General features: G+C 41.5%; 1 protein-coding gene across 1 annotated transcript; it reads left to right on the top strand.

Moving 5' to 3' along the window:
- The first annotated feature begins 7,812 nt into the window (after nucleotides 1-7,812).
- Nucleotides 7,813-14,833, top strand: LOC115526217. Its single transcript, XM_030333693.1, is given in 5 exon segments — nucleotides 7,813-7,854; nucleotides 8,866-8,959; nucleotides 10,306-10,847; nucleotides 11,352-12,528; nucleotides 12,531-14,833. Coding segments are annotated over 5 exon segments (3,900 nt in total). The 3' UTR covers nucleotides 14,576-14,833.
- Nucleotides 14,834-16,278: the final 1,445 nt, after the last annotated feature.

The raw sequence follows: 16,278 nt of genomic DNA, 5'->3' as shown, positions 1-16,278 counted from the left end.
CTCATCTTATATTTAGGTTTTTATGTTTCTAATACATAAGATAATTAACCTATTACAAGATGAACATATAGATGTCACTGATTTTGTCATTAAGAAGCATACAATAGGAGGGGAAGAAAGGACATATACCATGATTATTAAATAAGTTGGGCTAAGTTAGGTACAAAGCAGAAGCTAATGGACTTTTTATAGTTCTGAGATTCATTCTGTAATTCAACTGGATGATGATTCAGTGATTAATACACGAATCCATCCCACTAATAACATTCCTTTTCTTGTCTGATTTAAAGCCTCTACTGTCTTCCAACTAGGGTCACAGTCATATTGGAAATTATTAACAGAATAATGCTGCCTCTGGTTCAGAAAGTGGCACTCAGGAAAAAAGAACAATTCTTAATTGACTCTAGAGTTATGATTTCATGTTGGTGCCCTCTGAATACACTAGATGTCTAAATGCTTGCTTTTTTACCTATTGGATGTTTCAGACTTTCCTGAGAGATCTCTTTGACCTGAAGAATGTGACACACATTGTGGTTGGCCTCTGTTCTTGTCCTATTTTTGATGAGTCAGGGTCTGCATCCAGGAGTAACCCTTAATCTCTCCTTACTTAGTGTGATTGTTAATTTTGTCAACTTGATTGGGAGTAGGGTGACCAGATACTTGGTCAAACATCATTCTGAGTGGTTCTGTGAGGGTAATTTTACATGAGATTAATATTTGAATCAGTAAATTCAGTAAAGCATATTGCCCTCCCTAATGTGAGTGGGGCTCCTCCAATCAGTTGAAGGACTGAATATAACAAAAGTCTTCTCCTTAATTAAGAAATAATTATTCCTACCTGTTGGAGCTTGAGCTAAGACTTTTACTTTTTTCTGCCTTCAAACTTGAACTGAAACATCTGTTTTCCTAGGTCTCACACCTGTCAGCCTTTAGACTGGAATCACACAGTCAGCATTCCTGGTTCTCAGACCTTTGAACTGAGACTGTAACTGCACTCTAGGACTTCTGGGTCTCTAGCTTTTAGTGTACATCACACTGAGGATCTTGGAAGTTGCCCAGAGTCCATAATAATATGAGTCAATTCCTTATAGCAAATTATATCTATATATATATAGATATATATATAGATATAGATATAGATATAGATATAGATATCTACCTATATCTCTATCTATCTATCTATCTACCATCTATCAATCTATTATTTATTATCTATGTGTGCATTTTATTATTATCCACATAGATATATACTCTCTCTTGGTTATATTTCCTCTAGAATACCCTGGGGATGCCTTACTCCTTAAAGGAAGATTTTCTGAGTGGGATCCTTTTGAAGCCTACTCAATCTGGCTATCTTCTGAACTCCCAGTTGATTCATGAGAAAGCATTAATTACTATCAACAGTGGAAAATGCAACTCTTTGAGCTGTAGCCTTCTTTATTCATCTTTTCTGGAGGATAGCTACAGACAGCTTCTCTCCTTCATATTTCATTAGTGTGGAGTTAGAACCAAATGTTTAGGAACCACCAAATGCAGTCTACATATGTCAGTGTTTTTCAAGAGTTCTCTACTATTCTAGTCACTTGTCTGCACCAGAAACAGCAGAATTCTATAGTTCATTAAACATAAATCCAGGAGTGAGATCTGGTAAGGATTTCCCTACATTTTATGCTACCCATATAGGTCAGGGAGAGATTGTGAATGGATCCTTAACAACTCTCCAAGTTCTCTGATCAGTCTTGTTGAGATTATTGATGGGCAGAAAGGGGATAGACAAGTTTTGCGATAACTTCATAGAAAATTACTTATAGATGATCCAGTATCTTTATTTAGTTGTTTGTTCGACTATAGAGCTTTAGCTGAGTTTGGATAACAGGAAGACAGTGAAATTTAACATCCCCTTACCTAAATAGAGGTATAAAATTGAAGATACAAACCAGTAATTATTCTTTGAAGCAGATATAAATATAAGAATTCAGAAGTAAGAAAAGATAACTCACATCTTCGAAAAAATGGGAGAAATTTGATGGCCTTTAACCTAGGAAAAATAATAAATGAAATTTTCAAATGCAGAATTGGAACATAATTATTTCAGAATGAGGGATCGCATGAACAAGGGCCCAAAGTTAGAGAAGAGTAAATGGTATTAAGAGAATTGCTCATCCTTCTTCTCAACAGGAAGTATGTGTAAATGGATAGAAAATTTAAAGAATGGAAAAACTAAGTTGGATTAATTATCATTACATAATGCTCTACTGAGGTGGGGAAGAAGTTTGGACGTTGAGTGTGTGTGTGTGTGTGTGTGTGTGTGTGCCCACGTATAAAATAAAAATCTAATCCAAATAAGATTTGGAAAGATGAACAATACCATAATAAAAATTAATTGAAGGAGAATGATGTGACAGGAAATGGAGAATTAAGAGTATCTGAAAGACTAACTTGGATTAGTGTTCACTAACTGTCCATAATGAATATATCATTTAGTCTGTTAAAAAATGGTTGAGTAGTAATTAAAAAGACTATTCCAATTTTACCAAAACAACGTGTTCTAAAAAGTAATTTGTAAGTAATTTTTTGAAAATCAATTTGTCAATTAGCTACTTTTCCAATAGAAACAATGCATTGATGAATGATAGAAGCCCAGAAATGCCTCTCTCTCCCCCAACCTCCCCCTACAAAGTAAAATGAAAAGATAAATTTTATTTAACAAGGGATACTCAAGATGAAACACATGTCAACACATGTATTTCTATTAATGTCCATGTGCAGTTGTTGGAAGTTACTCACGTCTCTTCCTCATCACTGCCCTCATACACCATTTAGGAAATTGTGGCGTGATGCAAGAGAATAAACTTCCTAGATACCTTTTATGTGTGGAAGTGTATTAGTGAATAAGGAAAATTTAAACCACATAGCTATTTTGAGTAAGAAGTGATTTAATGTGAATAAATAGAAAATTAAGTAATCAATAAGAAGGTTGAGAGAGCAAAGGAAAGCGAAGCAGTTTTCAGGAAGGAAACCGCATAATGAAGAAAGCTCAGGGATGCTGCCAAATGATCTTACCTGCCTGCAGCTCAAAGGAGATGATTTTAAGTTGTTTTGGAGCCGCTCAAAAACAATGATTCAGCTACCTACCCACAGTAACTGCCAGGAAATAATGTTTTCCCCAGTTCTCTCTGCTTGGGCTGCTATAACAAAATGCTAAAGTTTAGGTGATTTAAGTGACAGGTTATTTATTTCCCACAGTTCGGAAAGCTGGGAAGTCTGAGATCAAGGTGCTGGCTGATTCAGCTCCTGGTGAGAACCTCTTATGGCCTGCAGACAGCTACCGGGTTTCTGTGTCTTCACGTGGGAGAGAGAAAGGAAGAGGGAGACAGAAATCAATCCCTTTCTCTTCTTATAAGGCCGGTAATCCCATAATGAGGATCCTACCCTCATGACCTCTTCTAACTCTAGTAGCCCTCAAACGTTTCCTCTCCAAATACCATCACATTTGGAATTAGGGCTTCAACATAAGAATGGGGGGAGGTTTACAGAAACATATAGTCTATAACATTGCCTTTTGAATTTTGAATGTGTCCCTCAGCAGTGAATTCTAACCAGATTTTCTGCTGATAAGGAAGTCTGAAAAATTCTTCTATCACGCTCCTACTTCTGAGGTATGAAGAAATGCTTAGGTCTGGGATGGTACTGAGGTTCAACTAATGGTATGTGATACGGTCTACTGCTTTGAGTAATTCACATCCATGTATTTTATTTTACCCATATATAAATATACAAACACAGACCAGTAAAAACAACAATGCAAGGATGCCTGATTTTACCACATGAATTCCACATTGTTCTGGAGGTTTTTGCCATGTCAAAATGGCAAGATAAAAATAAAGGGTATGCAGAGTGCAAAGGATATGAATCCCAAGTAATTGTTTTTATCTGTATGTGGCATAATTATCTTAGAAGAAAATCCTCAGGAATTTATAAAATAACTTCTACAATCAATAAATGAATATAGCAAGGTCATGTGATACATGTTAACATAAAAATAATATTTACATTTGTATACTAGCAGTAAGCAATTAGAAGATAAGTTTTTTTTTAAAAGTGATTCAAATAACATTTTTAGAAATCATAAAATACTTACAAATAAATTTAACAAAGATCTTATCACTGAAAACTGCAGAGTCTTACTGAGAGAAATGTAAAAATACTTGAAGAAATGGAGGTATATATTATGTTTATGGATTAGAAGGACTCAATAGTATAAAGATGTCACTTATTTTTAAATTGATGTGGAGAGTCAGTGCAATCTCAACCAAAATTCCAGTGTAATTTATTCTTAAATAGAACCTAACAAATTGATTCTAAAGTTTATATTGAAATGTAAATGACTAAGAATAACCAAAGTGATTTTAAAGAGGAAGAACATAGTAGGAGAACTTAAACGGCTGGATTTGAATAATTATTTTAAAACTGGAACAACCATGAAAGGTAACAGCAAAAAGATAAACATGTTCATTACTGAAACAGGACAGAATCCAGAAAAACGCCCACACATATTTAGTAAAAATAATTGACAAAGCTTTCAGAAGAATTCTATGAGGAAAGATTTTTCTCCCCACAAAATTGCTAGAAACATGCATATATGCTAAATATGTATATGGAAATAAAGATGACGTTCAAACTATACCCCACACCATAAACACAATATAATTCAAAATAGAGCAGATATATAAAGATAAAGGGTAAAACTATTAAACTTCTAAAAGGAAGCATGAAAATATCTCAGCACTCTTGGAATAGGCAAATATTTTGTGTCCTATGGGCACAAAAAGCAGGATGCATAAAAGAAAAAAAATGATAAATTGACTTCATAAAAGTTATAAAATATTATTGTTTAAAAGACACTATTAAGAAAACAAACATGGAAGCCTCTCAAAGTGAGGAAACGTTCACTATATATATATATATATATATATATATATATGATAAAGAAGTAGTAGCTTGAAAACATGAAGAATACCAACAACTAAATAAGAGCAAAAACACCCCAATACCAAAAGGGACATAAGTTTTGAACAAAGGGTTTTCTATAAATGGTATAGAAATGGCTATTAGCACATGAAACACATGGAGATCTTTAGTTATTAGAAGAATATGAATTAAAGTCATAAAACCAAAATGATATACAACTTCACATGCATTAAAAATGCACAAAAAGAAAAAAAAGAACAGAGAAAAAGAAAGGCAAGAAAAGAAAAAGAGAGAAGGAAGAAAACGAAAAAAGTACCCAACTATACCAATTGTTGATGTGGACAGGGAACACCTGGAGCACTCATGCAATGATGGTAGGAATATAAAATGATAATCACTTTGAAAAACTGGTTGACAATTGCTTCAGAAGTTTACCATAAATCTACCATATAATAGAGATATTTACCCCTGGGTACTTACCAAGAGAAATCAAAACATGTCTGTCTAAAAAATCATTGAAAATGTTGATAGCAACGTTATTCACAATAACTAAAAAATAGGAACCAACTCAAATGTCCATCAACAGATCACTAGATAAACAAATTTTGGTATATCTAGAAAATAGAATCCTACTTAGAATCAAAACTACAAATTGCTGATACAGTAACATGGATAAATCTTGAACTTATACTGAGGAAAAATAAAAAGCTAGGCAAACAAATTACATATGAAATGTTTACATCTATATAAGATTCCAGAAAATGCAAACTAAAGCATATCAATAAACAATAGATCAATGGTTGTCTCAGGCTGTGGGCAGAGGAAGAGATGGACTGCAAATGGAAATGAAAAGCATTTTGGTTGTGATTAAACTTTTAAAAATATTGGTTAGAGGGTACATGACTATAGTTTCATGGGTGTATACATCTGTCAAAATGGATGGAATTGTACATTTAAAAAAAATGGATACAGTTTGCTTTACATACATTATTATTCAAAGTTAATCTTCGAGAAAAGATTAAAAAGCAACATTGTATCTTTCCTTAACATAATTCTACTGCCCTTTGAACAAATAAGCATGCCTGTATTTTCTCCCTTAAAAGAGGAACTGCAAAGGTCCATACGTCATATATATTTAAATGATATTCATTCCTTCTCTAGATTAGTCACAATTCCACTTGAGATCCTTGAACCAAAGTATGGGCATAACCAATACTAGAACAACTTGTATAAAATAGTAAGGAAAGAAGATGAGGGGGAAATTGGTTGATATATTGAAATACAATAATAAATCAAGGAAGAAAAATGTGTAGTTATTATAGCAATCATGTCTGCATCTGGATATAGGACTGTAGTTAGCACTTTACTTTCACTACCCAACCCAATCTCCCCTGTGCTGTCAGCTAGTTTTTCTGCTGGCTGGGGTACTTTTCTTAGTGCAGTGATCCTATCTTTTAGTCTGAAAAGATCTGAAGTTCTGGGCCATTACCAATCCTGCCTTATTAGGTTGTTATAGGATATCTTTTGGAACTTATCCTAGCGGGCCCCCTGGGTGGCTCAGCCTGTGCTGATGGCTGCCAGCCTGGAGCCCACTTTGGATTCTATGTCTCTTCTCTCTGCCCCTCACCCTCTTGAGCTTTGTCCCTCTCTCAAAAGTAAATAAACATTAAAAAAAAAAAAAAACAGAAAACAAAAATTTATCCTGGAATAGCAGAGTTTTAAGTCAGTGCTCTGAGAATTCTCTAAACCTAGGCTGAATCCTCTCTATTCCAGAGATTAAACATCAACTCTATTTTCCCTCTATAATCAAGTTCACTCACTCAAGTCAATAAAGTAATACTTTTCTTTACATATTGTTTAAAGGGTAAGATAAACCGAAAGAGTTCAGATGGCAGAATTAGCTTGCAGTTCATGGGAACCTTATTCTACTAGAAACTGACACCTATTAACTAGAACATCTTCATAGCATTATCAGTCAAAAACACAGAGGAAAAAGTGAAGAAAGTGATGAAATTTTTTTTTTTTGGTGACAGTGGGGTTCATGGGGTCTGTAGTCGATGACCAAGAAAGAATTCTTGAAAGTGTCTTTGGTGCAAAAAAGGTTATTTTATTAAAGCACAGGGACAGAACCTGTGGGCAGAAAGAGCTGCTCCAAGACCATGAGGAGAGACTGGTTATATACTACAGAGTTGGGGGAGGTAAAGTCTAGGGGAAGTTTCCAATGAGATTTTTCATATGCTAAAGACTTACAGGATCCTGGAGGCATAGCTATTGTCAAGCTGAGGCTGTTTTTCCCTCTAGCAAAACAGTAGCATTAAGACCAGTAAGAAGTTCCTGGAGAAACTTTACTCTACCTGCCTCAAGTATTTGTCGGGTTATAAGGAAATTTAGTTCTATCTGCCATTTCCTTCTGCCTTTGCTTCCTACATCAGTATGGAGGGGTGATGGAGACTCAGGCCATGCAGGACTATGATCTCTGTTGGTTAGCCATTTGTTTTCCCCCTTTCCTTTGTACTTGGACAGCCAGGTGTGCGGAGAAATATCACACATATCCCACCTGGGGGTGGGGGTAGGGGTGGGGTGTTTGTGGCCTGTCAACTTGCCTATGCTTCCTCATCAGAAAGTATAAGAGTAATTAAAATAATTAAAGGATTTGATCAAGAAAGAAGAGAGAATTAAGGAATTTGAAAAGACAAAACAAAACCACAACAATAAAAAAACAGGAGTATTTGAAATGACAAAAGTCAATCCAGAAATGTATTTCAAGAAGGGACAAGGGTTAAACGTGTTGAATGGTGCTCATAGATCTCTTCATATGAAAAGAGAGAATTAAAAATTTCAATGGTCAGCAAAAAGAACCCTGGTGACTTTGCCATGTGGAAAGTGAGTGACAGGTATGAAGAGGACTGAGACTAAAATGAAGTTGAAAGCAAAAGGGAGATGGGATATGGAGAAAGCAAGTGGAGATTCTTTTAGGAAATGATTTTGTGGAAAGGGATAGGGAAATAGCTGAAAAACTTTGGAGAAAGGAAGGGATTTTAAAATGATAGATAAATGTCTGTATGCAGCTGGTTATGATACACTGGAGAGGAAGAAACAGATGATTAGGACAGAACAGAAATAAAATTCTGCATAATTAAATTTTTTTCTTTAAGCCTCTATATATGCAGGCCTACAGAGCAGTTAACCAGTCATCTGAGCTGCCTCTTTCCTCTTTTCCATTCCTGTATCATCGATGATCAGATTAAACTGCTAAAAATTTGTTGTGTTGGCCTCATCGAGTCCACTCGCTTGAAAGGAACAATCCAAATGACAGCCCTGCCTTAGTTTAAAGCTAAAGTTCTCTTTTCTGCTTATTATGGATCTTTGATAAGAAATACAATTGCTGAGAAGTCTGTTTTGCTTGCTGTTTGCTACGAGCATTGTGAGGCCTTTCCTGAATGTAACCCGCTGTGTAGTAGAATGGGTTGTAAACCTTCCTAAATGTAGTCTGATATGTAATGGAATGAGTGATTGTACATAAACTAACCGGCATTTCTCGCTTCTGTAAACCTGCTTGCTTAGCACATTCCTCACCTACCCTACCCCCTTCCCCCGTCCCCCTTTTTCCTCCCGCCACAAGTAACGGACAAAGCCTTCCCGCCAAAGGACAGACAAAGGACGCCCAATCAGAGAACAACAAATGTCCTTACTTTAAAATCAACTAATCAGGCCCCTCATAATTTGAAACCTCCCCTGTGCTATTTGTCTCTGTCTATAAAAACGCTGTACCAACCCTGATCGTGGCCTCTTGCGTCACCGGCGACGAGTGCGCAGAGGACCAGGTTCGAACCTGCAATAAACGACCCTTGCCGCTTGGCTTTGACTTACGACTCTGGTGGACTTTTGTGGGAGGTTTCGGAACTTCGGGCATTACATTTGGAGGTCCCACCGAGATCCCCCGAGCCCACCAGACTTCTGGTCAATGGGTCGTATCTGATTCCGATCGGTAAGTAAGCCGGCTCTAAAGTTCTTCCTTTTCTCTCTGATCTGTGTTTCTTCTCTGGAGAACCGGTTCTGTCTGGAAGCTGGTGTGACCCTGGCGGACGCGCTATAGGGCACCCAGCCGGGGTCAGTTGGAGACGTCCACTGACATCTGGGGGCCTTCTTGGCCCATCTGGGGGCCTTCTTGGCCCGTCTGGGGCCTACTTGGCCCATCTGGGGGCCTTCTTGGCCCATCAGGGGACCTTCTTGGTCCATCGGGGGGCCTTTTTGGCCCATCAGGATTCTTTTCTGTGGGCTGCTTACGCCCAACGCGCCTGCGAACTAAATACTTTCATTTTCTCTAAGAACTACCAGAGTGCTAAGAAATATCTCTACGCGTCTAAAAGAAAAACCATCTAGGCATGCCAATTGTTACCCGTATTTTGATGTGATGTGTGTCTGTGTGTCTGTCTGTTAAACTGACTGGAATGATTGTTGGGAGTCAGGGGCACGCACCTGACTTACCCTATGTGTAGTCCCACGGCATAAGCTACGGGATTCGAGTGGGCTCTAACCCGACTTCCGCGGTGATCCTCATACGGCTTAAGGCGGTCAAAATTTATTTTGATCCAAGCAGAGGGATTATACCTGCCCGCCCATGCTAAGAGGCACCTAAGTTCCCGAGAGGGACGCGGACGGGCGAGTACGCGAGTGCTTCTATGTCAGTCTAAATGTATTGTCACCCCTGGGCCCTTGTAATTACCGCCGTCCTAGCCATAACCCTCTCTGTTGGGCTGGCCGAGACGGCACCAGAAAGTTGGAACCGCTGCGAAAGATTCTTGTTAGTTCTTGTTTTTGTTTCATGGGTCGGATGTTTTACTGGAATTAAGTGTTTTCTCGGCTGATCAGAATTAATTATTCCATCCTTTGTTCCTCTCTCCTCCTTCCTCAGCTCCCTGCGGCTTTCCCTCCCGCCCCCTGGCCAGCGGCGCCCCCTCCCCCATGTCCGTCCATGCTGCCCGCGCCCCCTTCTCTTCTCCTCTTCCTCAGAATCATAACATGGGCCAAACGCAGAGCACCCCTCTCTCCCTCCTTCTCGCCAACTTCAGGGACGTAAAAGCTAGAGGACACAACTTAAGCCTAGACATTCGCAAAAGGAAGTTGATCACCTATTGCCGCTCTGAATGGCCCACCTTTGGGGTCAATTGGCCTACAGAGAGAACCTTCTGCCTCCCTGTGGTCCTTAAAGTAAAATCAATAATTTTCCTACCAGGGAAAGAAGGTCACTCGGATCAGATTCCCTATATTCTGGAGTGGCAAGATTTCATAGAAAACCCACTTCCCTGGATGGCCTCTTTTTTTTAACAACAGGGCCATGCAAAATTCTAGCGGCTAAACCTATCAACCTTCCCAAGCCGCCAACTCCAACTGCACCCCCTGTTCTCCCCGACAGCCAAGATTTACTTTCCCTTGACCCTCCCCCTTACCAGGTTCCTCCTCTTATTCCGCAAGCTGCCCCTATCCCTGCTGCGCCGGCAGAGCCTCCCGTAGCCCAGCCCATAGGAGAACTAGAGAATAGGGAGGCTCAACCCGCGCCCATGCCTAGTGGGGGCGAAGTCCAAAGGCCGGCTGGACGCACCCGTAGGCGGGCCCCTCATGAGCCAGGACTCCACCTTCCTGACTCCACCGTAGCTTTACCCTTACGGGAAATAGGGCCTCCCGATGGTACGGGGAACCCCCGACTTCAATACTGGCCCTTCTCTACCAGTGACCTATATAACTGGAAAACCCAGAATGCCCGATTTTCTGACAACCCTAAAGATTTAATAAGTCTCTTAGACACTGTTATGTTTACCCACCAACCCACCTGGGATGATTGTCAGCAGCTCCTCCGAATCCTGTTCACCACCGAGGAGCGAGAAAGAATTCAATTGGAAGCAAGAAAGCTGGTTCCTGGAGATGACGGCCAACCCACTGCTAACCTTGATCTCATTAATGCAGCTTTTCCCTTGACCCGACCCCCACAGGATGGCTGGGACCACAACACGGCAGAAGGTAGGGGACGGCTGCGCATTTATCGCCAGACTCTAATGGCGGGTCTCCGGGCTGCTGCACGCAAGCCCACTTATTTGGCAAAAGTGTATTCAGTAATACAAGGTAAGACAGAGAGCCCTGCCACTTATTTAGAAAGATTAATGGAAACCTTCAGACAGTATACCCCCATGAACCCCGAGGCCCCCGAAAATCAAGCTGCTGTTGTAATGGCCTTTGTAAATCAGGCAGCCACTGATATTAAAAAGAAACTCCAGAAACTAGAGGACCTGGAGGGAAAACAGATTCAGGACTTACTCCGCATTGCCCAGCATGTCTATAATAATAGAGAGACTCCAGAGGACAGGCAACTTAAAGCCACCGAGGAAATGACCAAAGTCCTGGCCGCTGTTGTCCAAAAGCCCCTGGATAAACAAAAGCCCCTAGATAAGGACCAATGTGCCTATTGCAAAGAAAAAGGCCATTGGGCCCGAGAATGCCCTAAAAAGAAAAAGCCACGTCATGATCAAAAACCGTGGCCGCCAAAAACCACACCCGCCCTCTTCACTCAAGATGCAGAATAGGGGGGATGGGGTTCGGATCCCCTCCCCGAACCTAGGGTAACGCTACAAGTGGAGGGGAACCCAGTTCAATTCCTAGTCGACACAGGGGCACAACATTCGGTCTTGATCAGACCCCATGGAAAAATTTCTGAAAAATCTTCCTGGGTCCAAGGGGCTACTGGGATAAAAAAATATCCCTGGACCACCCAGAGGACTGTGGACCTAGGAAATGGAAAGGTCACCCATTCCTTCCTAGTCATCCCTGACAGCCCATGCCCCTTATTAGGAAGAGACTTACTCACTAAAATGGGGGCCCAGATTCATTTTACACCAGGGGGCCCCCAAGTGACTGGCCCTCACAACCAACCCATGACCATACTTACTCTAAGATTAGAAGATGAATATCGACTCCATCAGGAGCCACCCTCACAAAGTCAAAACATAGAGCCCTGGCTCCAGCAGTTTCCAGAAGCATGGGCTGAAACCATGGGTATGGGGTTGGCTAAACATCACCCAGCTCTATTCATAGAGCTGAAACCAGGGGCAGATCCAGTTCGGGTCCGACAATACCCGATGTCAATGGAGGCCAGAAATGGCATCACGCCACATATCCGTTGCCTCCTAGACTTAGGCATCTTGCGTCCCTGCCATTCAGCCTGGAACACCCCCCTGCTGCCTGTACGAAAACCTAACAGTGCGGACTACCGTCCGGTACAAGATCTGAGAGAAGTTAACTGCCGAGTCATGGACATACACCCAACAGTACCCAACCCCTATACCCTCCTAAGTGCCCTCAGCCCAGAAAGACAATGGTATACTGTCCTTGATTTAAAAGATGCTTTTTTCAGCCTGCCTCTGGCCCCCAAAAGCCAAGAGCTCTTCACCTTCGAGTAGTGGTCCGACCCTGAGAGAGGCATAAATGGGCAACTCACCTGGACCCAGCTCCCCCAAGGATTTAAAAACTCACCCACCTTGTTCGATGAGGCACTTCATGAGGATCTGGATCCGAGGTAACCTACTTGGGGTATCTGTTAAGAGAAGGCCAACGATGGCTCACTGATGCACGGAAGGAAACCATCCTCCGCATCCCCCGACCCACAACGCGAAGGCAGGTAAGAGAATTCCTGGGATCGGCCGGGTTCTGCCGCTTGTAGATACCTTGGTTCGCCGAGATGGCTAAGCCTCTTTACCGGGTCACCCGAGAACAGGTGCCCTTTGAATGGACAGAGGAAACTGAGCAGGCTTTCCAGCAAATTAAACTCGCCCTGTTGTCGGCACCAGCCTTAGGGCTCCCCGATGTCTCCAAACCCTTTCATCTCTTCATAGATGAAAATAAAGGGGTAGCCAAAGCAGTGCTGATGCAACTCCTTGGCCCATGGCCCAGGCCCGTTGCCTATCTTTCAAAAAGACTGGACCCAGTAGCGGCTGGCTGGCCCCCTTGCCTCCGTATGATCGCTGCTACAGCTCTAATGGTAAAGGATGCTGATAAATTAACTATGGGACAAGAGTTACATGTTACAACCCCTCATGCCATCGAGGGAGTCCTCAAACAACCTCCTGACCGATGGATAAGTAACGCCCGACTGGTTCACTACCAGGGACTATTATTAAATCCCCTCAGAATCATTTATGCTCCCCCCCGAACACTAAACCCTGCCTCCCTGTTACCAGACCCGGACTTGGATACCCCCCTCCATGACTGCGCTGAGATATTGGCACAAGTTCATGGAGTTCGGGAAGATTTACAGGATGACCCTCTACCAGACGCCCAGGTTACCTGGTTCACTGACGGCAGCAGCTTTGTACATCAGGGTCAAAGGTATGCGGGGGCAGCAGTCACAACTAAAACTGAGACTGTTTGGGCAGAGCTTTTGTCAGCTGGCACCTCTGCCCAACGGGCTGAACTTGTGGCCTTAACCAAGGCACTGACTTTGGGAAAAGACAAGAGACTAAACGTGTATACCGATAGCAGATATGCTTTTGCTACGGCCCACATACATGGAGCTATATACAGAGAGAGGGGACTGTTAACTGCAGAGGGGAAAACTATCAAAAACAAAGAAGAAATATTGGCTCTTTTAAAGGCACTCTGGCTGCCTAAACGACTAGCCATCATACATTGCCCAGGCCACCAAAAACCGGTCACACCGGTGGCCAGAGGAAATAATTTGGCTGACCAGGTGGCCCGAGAGGCGGCCTTACAGGTGGACTGTGCTTTAATGACCACCCTACCAGACCCCGGTTCAGCTAGTTTACCAGAAAGTCCCACCTACACTAAAGAAGACCTAAACTGGATCCAAAAATTGCCTATGACTCAGTGCCTTAATGGATGGTGGAGAGCAGCAGACTGTAGCATAATCCTCCCAGAAGAAATGGGAAATAAAGTCTTATCCAAGATGCACCGAGCCACTCATATGGGCACAAGGAAAATGCAAGACTTAATAAGACATGCTAGGATCACCATTAAAGACTCTAGGACAAAAACTGAACAGATAGTTACTAGCTGTAAACCTTGCCAATTAACTAACGCCACCAACCACGGGAAAAACCCTGGCTCCAGAACCCGCGGAACCAGGCCGGGAGCCTATTGGGAAGTAGACTTCACTGAGGTAAAGCCTGGAAAATATGGATACAAATATTTGTTAGTGTTTATAGATACCTTTTCAGGATGGACAGAGGCCTTCCCCACCAAGCATGAGACTGCGCAGGTAGTAGCAAAGAAAATGTTGGAAGACATCATGCCCAGGTACGGATTCCCTACCCTAATAGGATCAGACAATGGACCAGCATTCATTTCAAAGGTAATACAAGGGATAGCGCAGTTTATTGGGGCCGATTGGAAACTACATTGTGCATATAGACCCCAAAGCTCAGGACAGGTAGAAAGAATGAATAGAACCCTAAAAGAGACCCTAACCAAATTGACCATGGAGACTGGCGCTAACTGGGTAGTCTTACTCCCCTACGCTCTGTTCAGGGTGCGGAACTCCCCTTACAAACTGGGATTAACCCCCTTTGAAATCACGTATGGAGTGCCCCCCCCATAATTCCCAACCTACAGTCTAATGTGTTAACTGAATTTGATGATCATAAACTTCTTATTTCCCTGAGGGAACTCCAGCGCACCCACCAGAAAGTTTGGCCCAGACTGAGAGCCGTTTACGAGACCGGGCCCCCTCCTGAGCCGCATCACTACCGACCCGGAGACTGGGTATACGTGAGGAGACATGAGTGAAAAAAGAAAGAACAGGAGGCAGGATGGTTTGAATCCTGGTTCAGTGCGTCCCCATGGTTAACTACCCTGCTCTCTACTTTACTCGGGCCTCTAGCCATCCTACTTCTCGCTCTCACATTAGGCCCCTACATCATAAACAAAATTATTAATTTTGTCCAAGACATGTTCAATGCTGTACAATTAATGGTCTTACGAACTCAGTACCTACTGCTCGAGACATTACAAACAGAGGCTTAAAAGACCCAAGATTGGCTCTTTAGGCACAAGGAAAAGGGGGGAATGAAAGGAACAATCCAAATGACAGCCCTGCCTTAGTTTAAAGCTAAAGTTCTCTTTTCTGCTTATTATGGATCTTTGATAAGAAATACAATTGCTGAGAAGTCTGTTTTGCTTGCTGTTTGCTACGAGCATTGTGAGGCCTTTCCTGAATGTAACCCGCTGTGTAGTAGAATGGGTTGTAAACCTTCCTAAATGTAGTCTGATATGTAATGGAATGAGTGATTGTACATAAACTAACTGGCATTTCTCACTTCTGTAAACCTGCTTGCTTAGCACATTCCTCACCTACCCTACCCCCTTCCCCCGTCCCCCTTTTTCCTCCCGCCACAAGTAACGGACAAAGCCTTCCCGCCAAAGGACAGACAAAGGACGCCCAATCAGAGAACAACAAATGTCCTTACTTTAAAATTAACTAATCAGGCCCCTCATAATTTGAAACCTCCCCTGTGCTATTTGTCTCTGTCTATAAAAACGCTGTACCAACCCTGATCGTGGCCTCTTGCGTCACCGGCGACGAGTGCGCAGAGGACCAGGTTCGAACCTGCAATAAACGACCCTTGCCGCTTGGCTTTGACTTACGACTCTGGTGGACTTTTGTGGGAGGTTTCGGAACTTCGGGCATTACAGCTCTGTTGCGTTTATGTCCTAAGTGAGGCATCAATGACATTGTTTTCTTAATTTGTCTTTCTGCTACATCATTATTAGTGTATACAAATGCAACAGATTTCTTTATATTAATTTTGTATCCTGTGACTTTACTGAAATCATTTATCAGTTCTAGTAATTTTTTGGTAGAGTCTTTAGTGTTTTCTATACATGGTGTCATGTCATCTGCAAATAGTGACAATTTTAGTTCTTCCTTACCAATTTGCATGTCTTTTATTTCCTTTTCTTCATGCAATCATAGGTGCCATAATTGAATCTCTTACGCACCTTCTTGTTAGCTTAATGTTTTCATTTGAATCTGAAATGCAGGAGAATAGGAGCTTTATAAAATATATATATAACTTTTAAATTACTGTGGAACTTTAAATAGGTTATCAGCTCTGCATATGCTCAGAAATTGGCTTTATTTATATTAGGCACTGAGAAGGACCTAAGGATTTGAGGAATCCCAGATCAATTAGCAAAAATTTCATAAGGGCAGAGTTACAGAAAAAAAAATGATGAAAGAAACTGAATTAATTGATCACCTTTTAAATTCTACATTCTTAACATATACTACATTTTTTAATG

Source organism: Lynx canadensis, chromosome D1 (genome assembly GCF_007474595.2).
Source record: "Lynx canadensis isolate LIC74 chromosome D1, mLynCan4.pri.v2, whole genome shotgun sequence".
NCBI lineage: Eukaryota > Metazoa > Chordata > Mammalia > Carnivora > Felidae > Lynx > Lynx canadensis.
Note: the sequence above shows the minus strand (reverse complement) of the source record. Positions and strands in the feature narration are given on the sequence as shown.